This window comes from Sorex fumeus, unplaced genomic scaffold (genome assembly GCF_029834395.1).
Source record: "Sorex fumeus unplaced genomic scaffold, SorFum_2.1 ptg000086l, whole genome shotgun sequence".
Lineage (NCBI taxonomy): Eukaryota > Metazoa > Chordata > Mammalia > Eulipotyphla > Soricidae > Sorex > Sorex fumeus.
Window position 1 is genome coordinate 30112279 of NW_026606143.1, and position 24998 is coordinate 30137276.

At 44.3% G+C, this 24998-nt stretch overlaps 1 protein-coding gene across 1 annotated transcript in view; it reads right to left on the minus strand.

Moving 5' to 3' along the window:
* MBTPS2 (membrane bound transcription factor peptidase, site 2) overlaps positions 1–24998 on the minus strand; it is a 67129-nt gene that overhangs the window by 5226 nt on the left and 36905 nt on the right. Inside the window, exons 6-9 of the mRNA XM_056131218.1 lie at positions 24020–24138; positions 22550–22730; positions 1898–1992; positions 1150–1339 (exon numbers count right to left, since the gene is read on the minus strand). Of these exons, the coding sequence (XP_055987193.1) occupies positions 1150–1339; positions 1898–1992; positions 22550–22730; positions 24020–24138 (585 nt within the window). The remainder of the gene's footprint in view (positions 1–1149; positions 1340–1897; positions 1993–22549; positions 22731–24019; positions 24139–24998) is intronic.

Sequence of the window (24998 nt, forward strand, 5' to 3'; positions counted from 1 at the left end):
AAACCAACACAAGACAAGAGTCCTTACTCCTTCCAACAGACCTTGAAAACAGCACTCACTCTGATGACCATGCCACTTGGCCTCCTTCTGGTTTCTCTTATTCCTACATGGCTAAGACAAGGACTCAGATACAGGAATTTTTGATGGGGACTGTGGCTCAATGGTAGAGCACACAGCTTGCACGAGGTTCTGGATTCTGCCCCATCCTTACTCTTCCCAACAGGCAGACTCTGAAAACAGCACTCACTCTGATGACCATGCCACTTGGCCTCCTTCTGGCCTCTCTTATTCCTACATGGCTAAAACAATGACTCAGATACAGGAATTTTTGATGGGGACTGTGGCTCAATGGTAGAGCACACAGCTTGCATGAGGTTCTGGATTCTGCCCCAGCACAACAAAAATAAAATAAAATAAAATAGAATTGAAGAAGTGCTGGGGGAGATGGGTCTAGTGGTAGAGCCCACAGGAGCCACCCAGGTCTGAGCACACAGGCCCTCACCTTGGGGCCAAGTGCTGCAGGCAGAGACCCTATGCCCTCAGCACCTCTGGGGAAGCCCCTGTAAGAAACAATAAAAAAATTTTAAAAATTATTTTTGGGGAGGTCTGGGCCACACCCAACAGTGTTCAAGGGGTTGTTCCCTGGCAGTGTTCAAGGGATAAAACCAGGGGCTGGAGTGATAGCACAGCAGGTAGGGTATTTGCCTTGCACATGGCTGACGCGGGTTCGATTCTCAACATCCCATATGGTCCACTGAGCACTGCCAGGAGTAATTCCTGATTGGAGAGCCAGGAGTGACCCCTGTGCATCGCTGGGTGTGACCCAAAAAGCAAAAAAAATAAAGGGATAAAACCGAGGTTGGCTACATGCAAGGCAAGCACCTCAACCATTGGACTATATCTCTGGCCCAAATTAAATCGTTTTGTTTTGTTTGGGGGCCACATCTCGGCGTGCTAAGGGTTTACTCCTTAGCTTAGGGATCACTCCTGGAGGGCTCAGGGGACCATAGGGGTATTGGAGATTGAACCTGGGTTTGGTATATGCAAGGCAAACGACGCACCCACTGTACTATCTCTCTGGCCCCCTGTACTGAGTTTCTCCAAAGGAGAATCTATAAGCTCTAAATGACTTCCTGAGGATTTACCCACCTGTGTAGTGAAGGTGCAGTGGATGTCCTACATATAACATATCTATATGAGGTGGGTGCTTCACTTTTATTAAGCGAGTATGAGTTTCCAAAGATGGTATTATACAGAAACTTGAGGCTTTCTGACAATCTCTATTGGTTCGACAGACTTGGGTGGCTTCAATTGCTTTCCGGGCAGGTAGACATGTATGCTATAAATAAAGCATCAATTAAAGTGATTTGTTAACAAGAAAAATACCAAGTGACAGTTCTCACTTTCTCCAGCACATGAGGAATGAAGTTCATATTAGAGAAATGCCATTATGTACATCCAATAGAAGTTTAGATTTAAGTATTTCACTGCTGCCTAATAAAATCTCACTATGAATTGTAGCTTGAAGGCCATGCTCAGTGGTGCTCTGAGGACCATATAGTGCTGGGGTTCGAACTAGGTCAGCCAGGATGTAAAAAGTATAGGCTACGCCCTCTGGGTTATCTCTCTGGCCCCAATCACTATAAGTTTGAAAATATTTTCAGATGAGGGATGGAGAGCTAGCTCAAGAGGTTGAGTGCAAACTTTGCATGCAGGAGGCCTGGGTTCGAGTTCCACCACCACACAGTCCCCTGAGCACAAAGCTAGGAATATCTCCTGAGCACCGACGGGTATGGTCCCCAAACAGAAACCCCAAAATTTTCCAATGAAATGTGATATAAATTATATAGATTTTAGTAAAATGATACAAAGCATGGTGGGAAAGTTTTCATCTTACCAAACGCTTATTGAAATTATTTCTGTAGGAAAAGCACACATCGGTGAGACTGTGATTGTTACAGCACTCAGTTGAACCATCTAGTCGCTTGTACGCTAAAGAGAAAATAAAATTTGTTACATAGAAGTGCATTTGCAATAACAATTTGTGCTCTCAAGGCAAAAAGATTAAGCAAAATGTGCATGCATTCGAAAATAAATTCAGAAATCAGCTTGATGGCCACTTGTTGTAGTTTGATTTTATGGGGAGATGGTGTGAAGGGTGGGAGGGCATGCCTACCATAAGCAAGACCCCCATCTCAATCCTGTCCCACCTAAGTAACATCCAGTGTAGCTTCTTTGGGGTATTCCTGGTAGCCCCAAGCAGCATGGTATAAACTGGCCTCAGTGCTGAATTATCAGGACCATAGAGCCTAGATTGGACCACCATGTCCCCATGTGTAGCTAGGAATGGCCCTCAGCCTCCCAGCTCTTCAGGGGAAAGGCCCCATCAAAATAGAAATGTGCAATTTGAAATCAAGAAACTATTTCCCTTCAGTAAGCTGTCTTCATATAAATGCACCCATTCTTAAAGGTAGGTCTCCCGAGGATTTTCATTAGTTCCACTGTGAGACGCCCTCATAGTACTGATGCATTATCACCACTGAGCTGCTTTTTTGGGGGGCAGGGGTGTGAGGGTGGCGGTTGGGCCAACTTGGCGATGCTCAGGGTTACTCCTGGTTCTGCACTCAGGATCACTTCAGGCGGTGCTGAGGGACCATACCGGATGCTGGGGATTGAACCTGGGTTGTCCCTGGATTGGCTAGGTGCAAGGCAAGCGCCTTACCCATTGTATTATCTCTCCAGCCCCTATTACCATGTATGTTCTGTGCTATGATATTAGCAGAGTGGGTCAGAAGGTCGCCAAAGTCAACTCTATTCTGTCAAGATTTCACTATTCTCCCAGATTTACTCTTTTGTTTTTTGGCTTTTTGAGTCGCACTCCGCAATGTTCGGGGTTACTCCTGGCTCTGCACTCAGGAATTACTCCAGGCAGTGCCTGGAGGACAATATGGGATGCCCGGGGATCGAACCCAGGCTGGACTCATGCAAGGCAAATGCCTTACCTGCTTTACTATCACTCTGGCCCCCAAACAAAAATCTTATGCATACATATGTGGTGCCCTGGGTTTGATCCCCGGAACTACAACAAAATATGACCCAAAAAGCTTACATTCTTTTATCCCTTCTTTTACATTCTTTTATCCATTCTTTTATCCAGATGTAGTGAAGAAGCAGACTATATATATAGCAGCATTATAGCACTGTAGCACTGTCCCCCCATTGTTCATCAATTTGCTCGAGCGGGCACCAGTAACGTTTCCATTGTGAGACAGTGGGTAGGGCATTTGCCATGCACTCGGCTGACCTGGGTTCGATTCCTCCATCCCTTTTGGAGAGCCCGGCAAACTACCGAGAGCAGCATTATAAGTTTATAAAACTGTTCTTCAACATTTCTATACCTGCCAACAGCATTGGTCCATGGACTGTTGGTTGAAGAACACTGCTCAAGAGCTCCGGCATAAAATTGTTACTTAGGGGCTGGAGCAATAGCACAGTGGCTAGGGCATTTGCCTTGCATGTGGCCGACCTGGGTTTGATTCCCAGCACCCCATAGGGTCCCCCAAGCACCGCCAGGAGTGATTCCTGAGTGCAGAGCCAGGAGTAACCCCTGAGCATCAGCTGGATGTGACCCAAGAAGAAAAAAAAGTTACTTAATAAACTTAATAAACAACATAATTTTACATTTCAAGGGGGTTTGATTTTAGTTTAGTTGTTTTTTTCCCCTTTAGCGTATTTAAAGAAGACATTGTGTAAAAATTAGAACAAATTTTCCCTATTGTTTGCTACCTCCTCTTGAACAAATAACTAAAAGAAATGAACAAAAAACAAATGAACAACAAAGCAGTAAAGAGTCAAAGAGATACTACTTTGGATAGGGTGATTATTTTGTACTCAGCTGACCTGGATCGATTCCTTGGCACTGCATATGGTCCCCTAAGCACTGCCAGGAGTGAGACCTAAGTATCTTTGGATGTGGCCAAAAGAAAAAAAAAGTCATGCTACTACTGAGTCACATTTCCAGCCATTGTCTTATATTAAATGTGTATTTAAATTTGGGCTGGAGCAATAGCACAGCAGGTAGGGCGTTTGCCTTGCACACGGCCGACCTGGCTGACCCAGGTTCGATTCTTCCACCCCTCTCGGAGAGCCCGGCAAGCTACCGAGAGTATCTCGCCCGCACGGCAGAGCCTGGCAAGCCACCCGTGACGTATTCAATATGCCAAACACAGTAACAACAAAGTCTCACAATGGAGATGTTACTGGTCCCGCTCGAGCAAATCAATGAACAACAGGAGGAAAGTGATTTAAATTTAGGGTGATGAGCAATTACTTAAAATCTGAAAGCATGGGCTGGAGAGAGCTCAACAGGATGAGTGCATACTTTGTATATTAGAGGCCTGGGTTTGATCCCCAGAGCACTGGCAGGAATGAACCTCTCCCCCCCATCTCCCAAACAAAAATATAAAAACTAACTGTGATTATTTTGTACTCAGCTGACCTGGATCGATTCCTTGGCACTGCATATGGTCCCCTGAGCACTGCCAGGAGTGAGACCTAAGTATCTTTGGATGTGGCCAAAAGAAAAAACAAAGTCATGCTACTACTGAGTCACATTTCCAGCCATTGTCTTATATTAAATGTGTATTTAAATTTGGGCTGGAGCGATAGCACAGCGGGTAGGGTGTTCGCCTTACAAGCGGCCAACATGGCCGACCCGAGTTCGATTCTTCCGCCCCTCTCAGAGAGCCTGGCAAGCTACCGAGAGTATTCGATATGCCAGACACAGTAACAACAAAGTCTCCAATGGAGACGTTACTGGGCCCGCTCGAGCAAATCGACGATCAACGGGAGGGCCTTTACCTTTACCTTTTTTTAACTGTGAACATCTAATGGCACAAACAATCTGTGCTTATAATTACTTGTTAGCTAATGGGAAAAATAAGGTAAAAAGTTAAGGGGCCAGAGAGATAGTTCAGGGTTGGTAAGGCACTTGCCTTGACACAACTGACCTGTTGTCCTGTTGTTCAATCCCTGGCACACATATGGTCCCTGGAGCACTGCCAGGCATGATCCCTGAGCACAGATCCAAGAGTAAACCCCGAGCACAGTCAGTTGTGACGCAAACTCTAGCCTCCCCACAAAAAAAGGGCTGGAGCGATAGCATAGCGGGTAGGGCGCTTGCCTTGCACACAGCCGACCTGGTCGGCCCAGGTTCGATTCCTCCACCCCTCTCAGAGAGCCTGGCAAGCTACCGAGAGTATCTCGCCCACATGGCAAAGTCTGGCAAGCTACCCGTGATGTATTCGATATGCCAGACACAGTAACAATAAGTCGCACAATGGAGATGTTACTGGGCCTGCTCGAGCAAATCAATGAAAAATAGGAGGAGAGTGCCACAGTGGTACAGTGTGAACCCAGGGGGACGGAGTGATAGTACAGAGGGTAGGGTGTTTGCTTTGCATGCAGCCAACCCGGGTTCGATCCCCAGCATCCCATAAGGTCCCTCGAGCATCACCAGGAGTAATTCCTGAGTGCAGAGTGAGGAGTAGCCCTGAGCATTGCCGGGTGTGACTGAAAAAAAGCAAAAAAAAAAAAAATCCAGGTTTGAACTCTTAGGTATTCTGTCTGGTCAGCTGCTAAGTCCCACCAATTTTTACCCTCTTGTTCTGATTTGAGTGCAGACTGTTTTCCCAAACTACTCTCTCCTGGGGGCTGAAGCCATAGCACAGCGGGTAGGGCGTTTCCTTTGCACGCAGCCGACTGGGGTTTGATCCCTCTGCCCCTCTCAGAGAGCCCGGCAAGCTATGGAGAATATCCCGCTCGCACGGCAAAGCCTGGCAAGCTACCCACAACATATTCAATGTGCCAAACACAGTAACAAGAAGTCTCACAATGGAGACATTACTGGACCCACTCAAGCAAATCGATGAACAACGGGAGGACAGTGCTACATGCAGTGCTACTCTCTCCTGGAGAGTACTGGAAGGACCCTGGGAAGTCAGTAGTAGCCTAGGTACAAATGGGGGGTGTTTTCTATTTGTTTGCCGAGCAGTTAAGATTTCCAGGAGGCATGCGTGACTTGTTCTTAAAAGGGGCTGTAGGTCTAATATGTTTGGGAACCTCAGCTCTGAGTCACCAGATTCATCTGAGCAGAGTCCTCTACATATTGATTTCTCTCCTTACATAATGAATGATCAAGCTCTGCTTACATAATGACTGTTCAGATAAACTTTCCAGTGTTGAACTCTTGAGAACGTAAATATAAATCCTCTAAGACAAAACTTCTTTAGAAACCATTCTTTTCATTTCTTCATTTATTTTGCAATGGGTTACAATGTACCAATGTTTTGTTTTTTTATCTCCTAACACCACACCACTATGCCCCTCCATCATGTCACTGGCAGAGTGCCATAATCTGTTGCCCACCATCCACCTCTTGGCACCCCCAGACCATTGTTCTATGGATTATTGGTCTGAGGGTTATCTCACTGGGGATGGTTTAATCTCTTGCTTTTGTTTCTTTATACACTACAGATGAGTGAGATCACCTGATATTTTCATTTTTTCCTCACCGCACATTGCATGACTTCCTCCAATTCCATCCACGTTGCAGAAACCAACTCCCTTCCCTTCCCTCCCCTCCCCTCCCTTCCCTTCCCTTCCCTTTGATTCCTTCCCCTCCCCTTCTCTTGCCTCTGCATTCAGGTATCACTCCTGGTGGGAACTAGGAGACCATATGGGGTGTTCCTATCAAACATGGGTAGACCTGTGCAAGGCAAGCACCTTACCTGCTGTACTATGTTTTTGGTTCCTAAGGTTTGTTTTGATCTTGGTCTTATAAAATTAAACTCACTGTTGATGCTCAGATCGAGGGCCGCTTTTACAAAACCCATCGTCATTTTTAGTCAAGACCTATTGCCAGGGCGAAAAGATGGTCTGATGGGTCATTATATGTACTTAGCATGTGGGAGGCCTGGGTTGAATCTGGCACCATGGTCCAGGTTCCCAGTGCACTGTTGAGAGCGATTTATGAGCACTGGGACTGGAGTAACCTCTGAGCACCACTAGGAGTAGTTAAAAAATGTCAAAACAATAAGACTGATTGCCACCAACCTCAGGGTCTCCTCTCATTACTTGAACTGTGTACTGCACTAATGCGTGCATGATTTGTCTCTGCAGCTACACTGACGAAGTCCTTTGAGGGAAAGGTTTTTCAGTGCCATATATAAGGTAGATAAACTTACATTGATAAATGTAGACAAATAAATAGTGAATACATAAATATATTTTATGCCACTTGTCTTGGGCTAGAGCGATAGCACAGTGGGTAGGGCGTTTGCCTTGCAAGCGGCCAACATGGCCAACACGAGTTCGATTCCTCTGCCCCTCTCGGAGAGCCTGGCAAGCTACCGAGAGTATCTTGCCCGCACGGTAAAGCCTGGCAAGCTACCCGTGATGTATGCGATATGACAAACACAGTAACAATTGTCACAATGTAGACATTACTGGGCCCGTTCGAGCAACATTGATGAACAACAGGAGGACAGTGACAGTGCCACTTGTCTTTATATCAGCGATTATGTACATATGTATGTACGCATTACTCATAGGGTCTATAGCTGATTGTACTGGAGGATCATACAGTGCTGGGGATTGAACTCAGGGTCTTGTACATAGAAGGCACATAATATGTCACTTGAGCCACATCCCTGACCCTGCATCAATAATTAAGTAACATTTTTTCTTGGAGGGAAAAGAGCCATAATACAGGGATTAAGGTGATTGCCTTGTACCTGGCTGACTCTGGATTAATCCTTGCTACTGTGTTTATTATTTTTTTAAATTTATTTTTATTTTTTAATTTTTATTAGTGAAACACCATGAGGTACAGTTGTAGACTTACAAATTTTTGTGCTTGGGTTTCAGTTATACAATGATCAGGTACTCATCCCTCCACCAGTGCCCATTTGCTACTGTGTTTAGACTCTCAATACAACCAAGAGTGACCCCTGAGCACAGAGCCAGGTGTAATCCCTGAGCACTGCTGGGTATGGCCCAAGCCCCCCCCAAATGTGAATAAAATATTTTTCTTGAAGGATTAAGGAATTGAAAATCAAGCATATATCTCTACTGACATAGCAGGATGTCTGGTAACAAAAATGCTTAGAGGCTAAAGAGGTCACAAGACGTTGCCCCCCGCATCAAAATAGAATTGGATAGTTTGTGGAAAAAACAGGAAGCAGTGGTGACAATGAAGAATTAGCAGCCAGACCATTCGACTGGGCACCCAGAATCAGCAGGTCTTCCATTATTCCAAGAGAAAGATATCTAGATCCTCATGTGAACCTGCTTGAACTTCAAAAATTTTTAAAGTTTGGCAGTCCAAGTAGTACTCGGGGCCTCTGGGAGCCCCTGCTGGCAGTACTGAGCTCCTAGCCAGTGATTAAATGCTTGTGCCCAGTATCTAAGGCACACCTGGTGTGGCTTGAGAGGCCTGGAGGGCAACAGCTTATTGCTTTCAGGTGTCATGTGATATTGGGGATTGAACCTGCAGTCTTGTGCATGCAAGGCATGCACCCCTCATCCCCATCCTCTCTTCTGGTCCAGGAACTGCTTAAATTTTAAATATGGGCCAGCCCGCACACACCTGCTGAAGCTCAATATGGTTTCACCGCCGCCACCAGCATGGCTTCTGGGTTAGGGTTGCTCCGTATGGTGGTTATTCTGACCCAAACACACATCCATGGCTAAGGCTGTTCTTGTCCACTCGTACAGAATTTTTCTCACAAAGAGCTGAAAAACTCATTTCCACGTGAATGGTTTGGGGGCTATTTTGTATTTTTATTTGGGACGGGGCACACCCGGCAGTGCTTATTCCTGGGCTTGTTCTTAGAGACAGAAAGGGGTAACTCTTGACTTTTAAATAATATTTTTATAAAAAAATATCCTATAGGTTGAAAAAGATCTTATTTTAGATCCCCCCACCCCCATCAGGTCATATAAAGAACAAGACATTTAACCAATTTCTGGGACACAATTCTTAACCTTGAAGATGGGGATGCCACATTACTATAATTCTACCAAGCACAAAAAGCCAATTTTCTTACAGAACAATTTATTCAAGACTGCAACAGGAGGTCTCAGAAATATTCACGTGTTCAGTTTAATTCTAAGAGATGAGAATTGCCCTAACAGTCCCAGCCTGGGAGACAATAAGAAAAATCACAAACAAAGCAGCTTATTTGGTTATTGTTATTGTGTTGGGGGGCCACACCTGTCTGTGCTCATGACTTACACCTGGCAAACTTCAGGGTGATGGGAACTAACCCGGCTGGCTGCACGCAGGACAAGAGTCTTATTTGCTGCACTGTTTTCCCGGACCCCCTAATTTCACTACAGGGAGAACCTGTACCTTCTGAAGGTCTAAAATGGGTGCTAAGACACGGAGAGAAATAGTCCAGTCTTGAAAGGATGGCCTATCCCCACGGTGATTAAATAATAAGGCTGGAGAGGCTTCTTCAATTGATAGCTCACAGTCCCCGCTACTTCGTGTATTTCTAAAAGGAAACAATGGATTTTCTTACCGTAGTTTAATAAGTATATAAATAAAGTTAGAATTCCAGTACAGGGATGCGAGCCTACTCATTCTTATCTATAGTAAACTTTATGCCAGAACTGTGTACTAATAAGTTAGTTTAAAAGTGACTTTCAGTCCGGAGAGACAAGGCATGTGCCTTGCATGCAGAGGACCCACGTTTCGATTCCCGGCCGTGCCAAGGAGTGATCCCAGAGCACAGAGTCAGGAGTGAGCACAGACAGGGGTGGCCCAAACCAAACAAAAGTTACTTTCTTCTCTCTCCTCTCTTCAATTTAAAATCACAAAGAAATCTTGGTACTTGACGTTTACAACAGGAGAACAGACATTCTACAAGCAAATATCTGTACTTCTTTAGAAAGGAATATAGACTTTTACTCAGGGAATGCCTGAGGCAGGGGTCACAACATTTTTTTTTAATTTTTGGGTCACACTTGGCGATGCTCAGGGGTTACTCCTGGTTCTGCACTCAGGAATTACACCTGGTGGTGCTCAGGGGACCATATGGGATGCTGGGAATCGAACCCTGGTTGGCCACGTGCAAGGCAAACGCCCTACCTGCTGTGCTATCACTCCAGTCCCCACAACTTTATTTTAGGGAATTCTTCCCCAAAAGGCGGGGTGCTGTCAGTCAACCACCGGGTGACCTGGGACTTGGCGCAGGTGTTCGACCTGGCACAGACCCTCGGCGATAGGGATAGACCCTCTGCCAGCTGCTCAACCACCTCTGGGCGCACTCCATCAACCTCAAGGAGGTCAACTTGAGGCCGCAAGATGCCCCAGGTGCTGCCCAGAGATGCAGGCAGGTGCGTGTTTGTCAGTGTGCAGATCGTTACAAGCCAGTCGACCAAAAGCTTGCATTCGGTAGACTGGGAACACCTGTAAAGGCTATTAGAGGCCGCCCCAAAAGTCTCCGCCCCTCTTGGAGAGCCTGGCAAGCTCCCCGTGGCATACCTGATATGCCAAAAGCAGTAACAACGACGGTCCTCATTCCCCTGACCCTGAAAGAGCTCCCAATATGCCATTGAGCTACACTAGCACATGACAGGGACGGATGAAGACATTACTGGCGCTCGAGCAAATCGATGAATAATGGGATGACAGAGATACAGTGATACAGTGATTCCCTAAAGGCTCCTTAAATGCAGCTGAAATGTGGGACTTGTTGAGTAGCCTTTCTTACTCAAGATAATATTTGATGAAACTAAAGGAGGAATTTGACTTAATTCTTCTATGAAACGAAGAGATTCTCCTCAGAGTAAAGAGAAAGGATGGGAGCTACTTGTTACTCAAGAAGAGCCAGGGTACTTCATTTTTTTAGGGGTACACTTCCAGAGGTGTTCAGGGATACTTTCGGTGCAGTGGCTGGGGGTGACTCATGGGCTTACTCGAGCGACTGGGGGGTGCCGAGTCTCCTACACACAAAGCATGTTCTCCAGCCTCTCGAGCTATCTTTCCAGTCCTCGACTACTTCTTGTCAATAACTTCTATTTCATTCAAATTACCAAGTAGCATATGGAGACCCAGAAATCATAAAAGCAGACGCTTGAAGGGCTGGTTCAAGTTTGATCTCCAGCATTCCATAGGGTCCCCCAAGCACTTCTAGGAGTGATCCCTGAGTGTAGAGCTAGGAGTGACTCCTGAGCACCACTGGGTGTGGAATACCTCCCCCCCTCCCGCCAAATAATCCAAAATCTTGGGGCTGGAGAGATAGTATAGAGTTCAGAGTCAGGAGTAAGCCCTGAGCAGTCGGGAGTAGCCCCACCCCACCCCCACACTCCCCCAAAGTAGACACTTGAATAGTGAATTGAAAGTTATTTTCTCTTTAACTCAGAAGGAGACCACAGATGAATTCTAAACGCAAGAAGGGCTCCAGTTCCTAATGCAGTATGCCTTTGGAGGCTGCCCAGCAAGACCATTCCACTAGCAAGGAGCATGTGGGAAAAGCTCCTTAGACTTTCCCTGGGCACCAAGGACAGGGCTGGAATGAAAACAACTTGGGTTCTGGTGGCAATGTTTCGAGTTTAGCAGGTTTATGTTTAAAACAAAAAGGGAAATGAAAAGGAAACAGTAGAACCCAACAATTTCATGAACTATATGGTCATTTTGGGCAGATTAACTACATTTTACTAATCTGGCAGAAATTTGCCTTTTAATTTCTTTTGTCAGATTTTTTATTTTGCTTTTGGGCCACACCGTGGTGGTGCTTGGGGTTTACTCCTGGCTCTGCACTCAGGGATCACTCTGGGCAGGGCTGGGTCTCAGGGATGGAGATATATATATATATATATATACATATATACACACAGATACAGCCCCTTTTGGAGAGCCTGGCAAGCTACCGAGAGTATCTTGCTTGCACGGCAGAGCCTGGCAAGCTACCTGTGACGTATTCGATATGCCAAACACAATAACAACGAGTTTCATGATGGAGACGTTACTGGGCCCACTCGAGCAAATCTATGAACAACGGGAGGAACGTGACTAATATATATATATATATATAGAGAGAGAGAGTGCTGGGAATAGAACCTGGGTTGGCGGGTTGGCTGTGTGCTGTACTACCTCTCCAGCCAATTGTTAATATTTTAAGGAGAACATCTAGTCTGCTTAGTGAAGTATCTTAATATTTTGTGAAATGGTGCTCAAAATAATATACTTTGAGAGTCGGGATATGAAAGACTATAAATTATTGGCTTGGATAACTTAAAAGAATTTCAAGGATTAGCTACTTCCAAGTTGGTGTTACTGTTTTAAAGTGGTCACAATTCTTACAATTTTATTTATACTAAATCCCACTCTAAATTAATCATGGATAAATTTTATGATTTTTAGCTATTTTGTATTGCCATAATTAAATATACATCTCCTGACTATTTATAATGAAGGGATTAAAAAGGTACATGTAAGACAGATTAATCCATAAATTTCTTAAATGTCCTTAGCTCTACAGGTCAAGCCTGCCATTACAATGAATTAATTTAGTACTTCTATTTATTGTGGTACTGAGGATTGGACCCAGATTTCTTTTTCTTCTTCTTTTTGCTTTTTGGGTCACGCCCAGTGATGCTCAGGGCTTACTCCTAGCTCTGTACTCAGAAATTACTCCTGGCAATGCTCGGGGACCATATGGGATGCTGGGAACTGAACCTGGGTCAGCCACATGCAAGGCAAACAATCTACCCGCTGTGACAGGACCCAGGTTTCTTGATGCAGGTCAAAGGCCACAACCTTGGCTCTTAATCTGGTACATATCCTAAATTATATTACAGTCATTGAGGTTCCTGTAACTGGTTAAGTGTAAGTAGTGTTTAAAAATGATTAAACAGAGATATAGGTTTATGAGACAGAGTCAACTTATAAAATCGAAACATGTGGGTCTGGGGATGTGTCTCAGTGGTAGAGTGCATGCCTTGTACCCAGGAGGCCTGGCCTCAGTCGCCACACTGCAAAAAAGTGAGTAAATCAACCCACAACTTTGAGGGTCTGAAGCGATAGTAAGACAAGGTAGGGCACTTGCCTTGCACATGGCCGACCTGGCTTTGATTCATTGGCACCTCATATAGTCCCGGAGCCCACCAGGAGTGATCCCTGAGCACAGAGCCAGGAGTAAGCGCGAGCATAGCAATGTGGTTACCAAAACAAACAAATATCTTGATAGAGTTGTTCCACGGGAGCAACTGATACTTAAGAATAATTAGTTTGGGGTTCATTTTAAAGCAAAAAGAATTATCTGGGGGTTGAATTTTTATTAGTGTGCAAATTATAACAATTTACTGTAGGCTTTTAAAGAAAAAACACCAAAACATGCATAAGACAGACAGTAGTGTTATACTAAAAAGGTATTCAGGAAAGAGTTTCAGAGTACATCTGGGAAATTTTTCATTTCCATGCTAACAGGAAAAGGAAAAACTCGAAATACCAAAATACAAATTTATTAAATAAAGCAATCCTACTGGATATTATAAAAATGGTATTAGGAAAACTAGACAGTCATATGCAGATGAATTAAACTGTGAACTGGAGAGATAGTACAGAGGAGAGGGTCTTGTATGCACAGACACCCTGGGTTTGATCCTTGGTACTCTATATGATCCCCCGAGCACCACCAGGAATAATTCCTGAGTGAACAGCTAGGAGTAACCCCTGAGCATCGCCAGGTGTCGCCCCCACCAAATAAACAAAATTAAACTGCATTACTCTCTAGCCCAGATCGATAATTCAATATGCTGAGTGCATGATTTGCATACAGGAGGCTCAGGCTTAATCCCTCATACCACTCAGTATCCTGAGGGGCGCGACCTCTGAGTTCCTGACCACCACCAAGTATGTCCCACAGTCCAAAAAAAAAAAAGAAATAAAAATGGACAATTGCCAACATTCTCCCAGCCAGACTCCATCTACTGCTAGGGACGAGCCTCATCCAGAAATTAAGCTGATGAAAAACTCTGGTATGAAGGTCTTGTGACTGGAATCTCCAGGCTACCTCCCCCATCTCCCTGTTCTTCTGGAAGCCCTGGAAGTCACGCCCAAGAATCACCTCCCACAACAAGTAAGTTCATTCACTGGCCATGATCCAGAAACTCAAAAATACATATTGAAAGAGACCAACAAGTTGCAGAAATTCTTCCAGACCCCACACAAGGTTGAGTCATCCAGGCACCCCGGACTGGGGCAGGAGAGCCCAGCACCTGACCAAAAAGAAAGAGCCCTGGCAGCCAGAAGCCTCCACACTCCACAATCACCGCCATGCTCCTTGGTTGAACCCCACTGCTCAAGAAAAGCCTCATCCAGAAATGAACCTGCTGAAAAACTCAAGAGTGCAGAAATTCCCAGACTTTCATGATGTCAAGGACAGGCTACCTCCTCCCATCTCCCTGCACTTCCAGAAGCTGCAGCAGTGAGGCACATGTCCCAAAGCTGCCACCATGTTAAAAACTTAACTCTAGCCCATTTAAAATTCTGGACTTCCTGGAGTGACATCTCAAACTCTATACCAGTAAACACCACATTGGATGGGATGTAATGTAGAAGGCAACCAATCTTGATATTAACATAATTTAAACACATACGATGTGAAACGTTTCTTTTTAATCATTCTTTTAGCAAATTCTTTATAACAAGAATATAAAATAAATTATTGAGGGCCTGCTATGGGGGCAGGCTTAAGGGGTGGTTCAAAAAATTGGAGATAATGGTGATGGGAAGGTGCAATGGTGGTCGGATTGGCATTGGTATAATGAATGTCTATAACAAATCATCACGAACAACTTTGTAAAGCATAAAGTGTTCATATAAAGTGTAAGGGGAAAATAAGATTCAACCAAATTTAAAAAGGGAAAAAAAAGGAAAAAATGGATATAAGACCACAAACCATAAAGTCTTCAGAAGACAACATAGATGAAATGTTCCTTGGCTTTAACAGAAGAAAGTCTTCGGGGACTCAAACCCAACAGCAAGAAGAATTAAAGATAGACAACTGCAACTTAATTGTAACTACACTAAACTGAAAGTCCCCTGTTCAACAAAAAAGTATAAACAGAACAAAAAGATAGTCTATGGAATGGGAGAAGACATTTCTATATTATATACTCAAAAGAGGCTTAATATGCAAAATATCAAAAGAACTGGGTGGAGGATGCTCGACTCCAATCCGAGTAGGCTTGGAGATCTCGGCCCCAGAACCCGCATGGCTTTGTCCCTCTGCCAGTACCTTCATGTGCGCAGAGAGTGGTCTCAGCATGGTGGTGGCTGGTCCTGGAGGTCTTCGGCTGCCGGAGCCCTGGTCGGGGCGGGGAGGAAAGCTCAACCTGCTCCCCTCCAAGGGACCCCGGCGAGGAAAAGCCAGGCGCAGGGGCAGGAGACTGCACTGGTCTCGTCTGGGAGCTAGATTTTATAGTCTCCTCCACCCAGATCCTCTAAATTCCAGTAGGTGGGGGTCACACCCACCACCTGGCCCCCTGGCGCCGTGTAATCCCATCAACGGCCAAGACTCAGAGACTATAAAATCCAGCTCCCGGACGAGACCACTGCAGTCTCCTGCCCCCGCGCCTGGCTTTTCCTCGCCGGGGTCCCTTGGAGGGGAGTGGGTTGAGCTTTCCTCCCTGCCCCGACCAGGGCTCCGGCAGCCGAAGACCTCCAGGACCAGCCACCACCATGCTGAGACCACTCTCTGCACACATGAAGGTACTGGCAGAGGGACAAAGCCATGCGGGTTCTGGGGCCGAGATCTCCAAGCCTACTCGGATTGGAGTCGAGCATCCTCCACCCAGATCCTCCAAATTCCAGTAGGCGGGGGTCACACCCACCACCTGGCCCCCGTGTAATCCCATCAAGACTCAGAGACTATAAAATCCAGCTCCCGGAACCACGCGGCCGCAAATGCAGCCGTGCGACATCTTATCAGGACATCTTTTTATGACATCTTATTATCTCATTCCTACTTTGGACAAACTTGCAGTCTATCGAATGTAGCCTGCCCACAGGGCAGAGTCTGGCAAACTCCCCGTGGCCTACCAAATATGCCAAATACCAGTAACAATGATGGGTCTCATTCTCCTAAAGAGCCTTGAATATAATCTCAGGGCTAGGATGAAAGAGACGTTACTGAGGCCTGCTCGAGGCAATCGACGAATAATAGGATGATGAATGAATGAATAAAAATCAAAAGAACTTGCACAATTATCAGAGAAATGCAAAATAAGAGAGATACTACCACACATCCGTGGGAACAGTTTACATCAAAAGCAGCAAGTGCCGGCAAGGATGGAGACAAAGGAACTCTTGTCCACTGCTAGTGGGAACATAAATCATTGCAACCATTTTAGAAACTACTATGGAGCTGCCTTGGGCTGGAGCAATAGCACAGTGGTAGGGCGTTTGCCTTGCATGCAGCCAACATGGCCGGACCCGAGTTCGATTCCTCCGCCCCTCTTGGAGAGCCCGGCAAGCTACCAAGAGTATCTCACCCACATGGCAGGGCCTGGCAAGCTACCTGTGACATATTTGATATGCCAAACACAGTAACAACAAGTCTCACGAAGGAGACGTTACTGGGCCCGCTCGAGGAAATCGATGAACAACGGGAGAACAGTGTCAGTGTGAGTATGGAGCTGCCTCAAGATCTGAAGACAGAGCTACCATATGATTCAGCAATCCCTCCCTCCATGGGATTCTACCCAAGGAACATGAAAACACGAACACAAAACATTTGAGGATTAGACAGATTGCTCAAAGGGTTGAGCACATGCTTTGCATACGGGAGACTCAGATTTGATCCCCAGTACGACATGGTTCCCTGAGCGCAGAGCCAGGAGTAGTTTCCGACCACTGCCATATGTAGCCCTTAAGAAAGCAACAACCAAAATATGGGGGACTAATTTTGGATGATTTTACCTATGTGTGCACTACTGTCACTGGCACTGTCCTCCCGTTATTCATCAATTTGCTCGAGTGAGCACCAGTAATGTATCCATTGTGAGACTTGTTACTATTTTTTTTTAATTTTTATTAGTGAGATACCATGAGGTACAGTTGTAGACCTACACATTTTTCGTGCTTGGGTTTCAATTATAACCAAGCACGAAATGAATGTCTATAACAAATCATCATGAATGTATCACGAGATGCTCAAATACCCATCCCTCCACCAGTGCCCATTTCCCACCACCACGGATCCCAGTATCCTTCCCACCAGCATATCGAATACTCCATGGGGGAGCTTGCCAGGCTCTGCCGTGCGGGCAGAATACTCTCCGTAGCTTGTTGGGCTCTCCTAGAGGGACGAAGGAATCGAGCCTGACTTGGCCGAATGCAAGGCAAATGCCCTACCTGCTGTGGTATCACTCCAGCTTGTGATACCATAAAAAGTTTAAAAATTCTATTGGGGAGAACTTTGATTCCAGTGTCATTTAGGTTTCTGTAAGTCAAAAGAGATTATGCCAATTTTAGAGAAACCCAAGGCAAATGGCAAAGGACTTAAAAAGTGTGAAATGATGGATTATTTCTCTTAGAGAATATATTGCAGTCCAACCCATCATGTGAAAAGTTGAGGAAGATGCCGTCTCCTGAGAAGAGATAAATTTTACAAATATTTCAATATGAAAGAATAAAGTTTGGGGCCAGGAAAATGGATCAGTGGTAGAGTGCATGTCTGGCACATAGGAGGCCCTGAGTTTGATCCCCAACACCTATACTGAAAGAACAATAACAGGTTAATCCACTGAACAGTCTTTACAACACAAAGGAGATATTAGCTAATGTGCACCTCCTGACATGAAGCAAAAGGAGTACTAAGCACTACCCTGGAAGCATTTCTGACTCATAAATTGGTTCTAAATTTAAGTTACACTCTAGATCTAAATACAATTGAAAACCAAGAAACTGAGAGGATTTTGGAACATGTCAGTGACATGATAAGGATAAGATCTAACTAAGCAAATACACAATTTTAGAAATTCTTTTTATTTTTTGGAGATGCCCAATGGTGCACTGGAATCTCTCCTGACTGCTGGGGATAGAACCTTGGGGTCTCACAGGCAAAGCATGAATTCCAGCCCTTTAGGCTACATCCCTGGCTAATTTGGGAGAACGCATCAAAATGATGACTCAGTTTAACAAACAAAATGATATTCAAATAAAAAATACTGAAGGTCCTCACTTATCTGTGATATATAGAAAAACTTGAAGAAGGAAGCAAAGTATCAGTGTGGGGATACCTTGATCACACTTGCCCCTATAGTACAGGGAGGAGAAAGGCAGGGGAGGAAAGAACTTGGTGGGGAGAAGTAGCGGATGGGGCAGGGATTGGGGCCTTGGGCACATAGTTGGTGTAGAGTGAGGTATATGCTTAGATTTAAACCACAAAGCTAACAACACTGTGAGCAGGAGACCCAAACTACGATAACCAAACTTAAAAACATGCCTGATGGGGGCTGGAACGATAGCACAGCGGTAGGGTGTTTGCCTTGCACGCGGCCGAACCGGGTTCGATTCCCAGCATCCCGTGTGGTCCCCTGAGTAACTTCAGGGGTAATTCCTGAGTGCAGAGATAGGAGTAACCCCTGAGCATCGCCGGGTGTGACCCAAAAAAGCAAAAAAATACCAAAAACAAACTAACACCCCCACCCAAAAACCATGCCTGTTAAGGAGGCAGATTGGAGGATGGCAGGAAGCCAGGGGTGTTGGTGGAGGGATGGTGCCACTGGTGATGGGGCTCGCAGTTGAACCATTGTATGTGTTTTCATTGATTTGTGTGTTTGTTTTGGGGCCAACCCCTGTGGTGCTTAGTGGTTACTCCTGACTCTGTGCTCAGGAATCACTGCTGGAGGTGCTTGAGGGACCATACAGGGACTGGGTATCAAACCCGGGCATCACATGCAAGGCAAGCACCCTACCTGCTGTACTGTCATTTGGGCCCAGAAACACTGTATATTTGAAATTGCACTACAAACAACTTTATAAATCATAGTACCTTAATACCAAATGAAAAAACTAACTGAGGTAAGAAATACAAAAAGCTGTATGTGTGTGGGGGCGGGTAACTGGAGAGATAGCACAGCGGTAGGGCATTTGCCTTGCAAGCGGCCAACATGGCAGACCCGAGTTTGATTCCTCCGCCCCTCTCGGAGAGCCCGGCAAGCTACCGAGAGTATTCGATATGCCAGACACAGTAACAAGTCTCACGATGGAGATGTTACTGGGCCCGCTCGAGCAAATCAATGAATAACAGGAGGACCGTGACCGTGACCATGTGTGTGGGAGTGGGGGAGGGCAGGAGAGATAGTATAGAGCTTAAGGCCTTGCATGTAGTTAATGCCACACAGTTCCCTGGGTAGCTCCAGGAGTGACTCTCCAGGTGCAGAGCCAGATGTAGTCCACAAGCACACTGGGTGTGGCCCCTCTCCCTGCCTAAAAGTCAGGGGGAATGGTTAGAAATTACGAGATTTAAGAAACTGACCATAGGGGCTGGAGTGATAGCACAGCGGGTAGGGCGTTTGCCTTACACGCAGCCGACCTGGGTTCGATTCCCAGCATCCCATATGGTCCCCTGAGCACCGCCAGGAGTAATTCCTGAGTGCATGAGCCAGGAGGAATCCCTGTGCAAAGCCGGGTGTGACCCAAAAAGCAAAAAAAAAAAAAAAAAAAGGGAAACTGACCATATATGCAGGGCATGTCATAGAGTGTATGTCTGTGTGTATGAGTTGAATTTTTGGCACCAAGGAAGGAAAAAAAAAGCCAGTTAAATGAACTATTGGAGGGCCTGGGGATAGTTCAGTGGTAAAGTATCTTCCTTGTAAGCGTGATGCCTCAAGATTGACCCCTGGCACCACCCCCACATGTCCAAGTGGAATCCCTGATCATGATCTCCAGAACACCATAACCAAGAGTGTATGACCAAGAGCATCACAACTAAAAGTGTGTGACAGTTGCCCCCCTCCACCCCACCTCCACAAGGCACTGCAACTAAAACATTCAAGCACCGCAGCTAACTGGGTGCAATTCCCTATCACTGCATTATCAACAATAAAAAGAAAGGAAAGGGAAGGGGATAGTTAGTTAAAAGTAAATATTAAATATTAGGAATTATTATTAACTTTTGTTAGGGAAGAAAACAGCTCTATGGTTATGTTTAAAAGTAACTCTCTAATAAAGCTATGCTGGTTTATGATAACTTTATATAATATTTTAAAATATGCCCCCCTGGGTTGAGTTTCCCTCCCCACTCCAAGCAGAACCCCGGCAGTCGAAAACCTCCAGAACCCAACCGCCGCCATGCTTAAGGTCACTCTCCACATGCTCAGACGAGCCTTTCCCATGAAGGAACCGGCAGAAGAAACCAGGTATGTGACTGACATCTCCAAGCCCGCTCGGATTAGGACTGGGCCTCCTCCCCTCAGCCCCCCAGTTTTCCAGTAGCTTGGCAGTCACACCCACAAACTGCTTCCAGCTCTATGTAATCTTATCAAAGGCCAAGATGCAGAGACTAACTAAAGCTCCCAGAAGAGAGCAACGCAGAATGCCCCGGAATGCATGGCTGCATTTGTGACCACATGACCTCTTATGCTCTAGCCTACTTATGTGCCAAAAGTAGCATACATTTGTTTGGTTTTAACATACTTGCTTGCATTCTCTTATATAAGGGCTTAAATAGCTCCAGAATGAAATACAATAACCTCACATGCTTCCCTCTTATTGTGGTGGGAAGGTGCTCGGTGGTGGGATTGGTGTTTGAATATTATCTGTAATGAATTATTGTGAACTACTTTATGAAAATAAAATATATAAAAATTGCAAAAAATCCCCTACCCCTCCTGAGCTGGAGAGACAATACAGGAGTTAAGGCACTTGCCTTGCATGTGGCTGAATCTTGATCAATCCCCAGAATATATAGTCACCCTGAGCACTGTAGGTGTGATCCCTAAGCACGTAGTGAGAATAAAGCCCCGAGCACTGCTGGTTATGGCCACAAAACAAACTGAAATAATAATAAAATAAAATAGCCCTCCTGAAATGGGCAGATGGGAAGAAGAATTGGTAAAGTGTTTGCTGAATTTGGGAACTACATTTATAATAGCATCTGGACTTTTATGTATAATTGCATCTTTATACAATAACAAAAGATCTGGGCTGGAGATGTTAAGTGGTAGAGCACTTATCTGGCCTGTGTGCATCCCTGGGTCTGAGGCAGGGGCCAAAATATTCTCCCTGACCCTGGCCCAGTCAGGTATGGCTCCCGTGACAATTATCCAAAAAAAGTTGCTTTAAAACAAGTAATATGGCACAATAATCTTACAGTACCTGTACTATAAACCATATCGATCAAAAGTGAGGGAAGAGAGAGAGAGAAAGAGAGAGAAGAGACAAAGTGTCTGCCACAGAGGCAGACTTGGGGTAGGGGATGGAAGGAGAAAAACTGCGAATCGGGGACACTGGCGGTGGGGAATGTGCACTGGTGATGGGACAGGTACCGGAACGTTGTTATGACTGAAACTCAGTCATGGACAACTTTGTAACTGCTTAATTGGTGATTTAATAAAAAAAAATTTTTAAGTGGGTAATATGGGCCTGCAAAATACTTAGCCACTGTGGTACATAGTATCATATCCAAATAGATTCTCAATTATTAATCATATTTATTTTTTAATTCTTGCTTTTTTGGTCACACCCAGCGATGCTCAGGGGTTACTCCTGGCTCTGCGCTCAGGAACTACTTCTGGCGGTGCTTGGGGAACCATGTGGAATACCGCGGATTGAACCTGGGTAAGCTGCGTGCAAGGCAAATGCCCTACCCACTGTACTATCACTCCAGCCCCACAATTATTAGTCATATTTCTTAACTCAAGTTGATAAGGACAAGTATCTGGGTATTCTTGCTTTACTTAAAGACACAGTCAAGGAGCATAATTTGTATTTTCCAACACGATCAATAATTTGGGCAAAATCTTTGAAAGCTCAACATAACTTAGCTTCTGAAGATAAACCTGCTTCTTCCTGTTACCTGATACACAGAAAAACATATCTGATACCAAGTGGGTATTTTTGGATGTGAGATGACTTTCTTTGCGTGCTTGCCACATAAAACAATCCCCACAAATAAGCTTTGGATATGCTACTATCTCTACAGCTTGGGGGCATTTAATTACGGGAAGTCAGTTAAATCGTTATGGTTTAGATGAATGCTGACTCAATGCAAGCTGTTTGGGTACAAAAAGAATTATGGAGTTCCGAAAGTCAAATATATTATGATATTAGTCAAAGCTTCAACAATAGTATATAATAATGAAAACATACATATTAATATCCAACTTACCAATAAGAAGTTCTACTAGTTTAGTCCTATTATGTCAATGATTCGCTTTAAAAAAATCAGAACAAAATAACTCTACAGACATGGTCTAAGACTGGTGAATGGCAAGCTTGCTTGACACCATATTGTACTGAGGAAATACATACCTCTAACTGGGAAACTTAACTGCTGTAAAGTTGATGCGCTTATACAGTAACCAATTTGGGGCTCATAGGCGATGGTATCTAGACACTCATTCCAGTCTTGTACATTAGTAACGGGACAATCCTGTAGATGGGTGACAAGGTCTCCCACAAAAAGGCCTCTAGGTCCAACGGCAGGCGAGTCCTTGAGAAGAGGGTAACGTCAGACAATGTGTGAAGGAAGGTATGGTTATACCAAGCAAATAACAGTTAAAGACATTAAGTTGCATGTTTTGAATAATATGGAAGATAATCCAGTTCTGAATCCAACCTGTGTAGTCTGAGGAAGCTAATAAAAACTGATCTCAATAATTTGTTTAATAAAAATAAATCTTAATAGGAGCTGGAGCAATAGTACAGCAGGTAAGGCATTTGCTTTGCACACAGCCGACCCGGTTTCCATTCCCAGCATTCCATATGGTCCCCCGAGCACCACCAGAAGTAATTCCTGAGTGCATGAGCCAGGAGTAACCCCTGTGCATTGCCGGATGTGACCCAAAAAGCAAAAACAAAAAACAAAGCAACAAAAAAAGACCAAAAAAACCCCCAAAAAAACAAACCAAAAAAATCCCTTAATAATTTGTATCTCTTCTCCAAGATTTTCCCCTTTTCATAAGTGAAGGAAAAAATAAAACAACCAACTTGCTGACTGTTGACACTAAAATGATAAAAGTTTTCCTCAAATTGCTAATTGAGATTTTCTGGGGAAGCAGGTATCACAGTTTTCCTCCCAGTTTTTGGAAAAGATTCTAAGACCAGTCCTTTATCTCTACACAGTGCCAAATATGCAGACCACACCGTCAGCCAGCCACATGCTCAGATGAAAGGCCATTTTCATCTCCCTGCAGCCTGAATGGAATGCCTGGTGCTTGCCTTATACGGTGCTCATTAGCTAAGGGAGGGAACCGTACAGTAGAACATATCAACTGACGCCTATGAAAATGCCCATTTCAATTGCTCCTTAGTCTGAGTTTCACTTTTCTTACTTCTTAGGAGCAGAGAAATAAAAAGAAACCATAAAGGTAGATGAACCATTTACTAACAAACTATAGGTTGAATTAACAATTCAACCTAATCTAAGTCAAACTAATCTCGATTAGTAATTTGAGGAAAACCTTTATCATTTTAGTGTCAACAGTCAGAAGTTGGTTGCTTTGTTTTTTTCTTTCACTTATGAAAACTGGAAAATATTGTTATAAGATTCAGTATTTTAAAAAATCATCAGTACTTTCACAAAACATTAGGTTGGTTTGAAAGCGGTATAGTAACTTTGTCACAAAATGAGCTTTTTGCATATTAGGAGAATTTGAATAAAAGTTTTGGACCTAAAGTATATTTTTATTACATGTAATAAGTGGATATGTAAAGGTATTACATATACATAGAAAAATCTGGTGAAAGAAAAAAGAATGCCACTAGTAATCCACCATTTACCTCAGCCACTTCAGTGATAAGCACCCCGACTCCAGTGTAGTAAAATGGCAGGAGAATTACAGGGAGGAGAACAAGAGCTAAAATACCCAGGAGTGCAAGGACAAAATTATGCCAGATACCTGAAAAGACAGGGAAAAAAGGACAGGAACAGTATCAATATTTGACTTTTAAAAACACCTATCATTTTTTCATAAATTAGCAAAGTAACTAGAAGACAGCGAGGCAGGTAAATGGTCAATTATAGACTTTACGAGCAGGCTGTTACCACATTAGGAAGACTGCTTTCCAATATGATTCAACACTAGCAGAATCTAAATCCTATTACATATATGGTATCACTGTAGCACTGTCCTCCCATTGTTCATCGATTTGCTCGAGCGGGCACCTGTTACATCTCACAACAAATTGTGAGACTTGTTGTTACTGTGTTTGGCATATCAAATACGTCACAGAGAGCTTGCCAGGCTTTTCATATATATGTATATAATATATATTATATATTCATATATATAATATCTATGCAGCAATAGAACTAATATTTTCTTACTATTGTCTCTCTTCAGTAAATATACACATTTCCCATATAAACTATTTTGATCTTTGAAGGAACATCAAAACTGAACAGAAGTTAAGATGAAACAGAATTTTTGTTGGAGTAGGGAAGTCTGAACAACATTTGGCAGAAGAACACTTTGTGAATCAGGCTAGAGTCCACACTTTGTCCATGGGAGCTCTGGATGGGCAGGATGGCCGGGGGTGGGGGGTACTACCAGCTCTCTGGGCAGTGTGACTCTCAGCTGACAGGGAGAACTGTCCATCACATTACAGGATATTTATCATTCCTAGGTCCTAGCCACTTAATGCTTTTAGTGCTCTTTGGACACTGAAACAAAGAATGTCCCCACTGCACACATTCCAAACATCCCCAGAAGACATCCACAGAAGTATCAGTGTTGAGAACCAGTGTTCAATAATCATA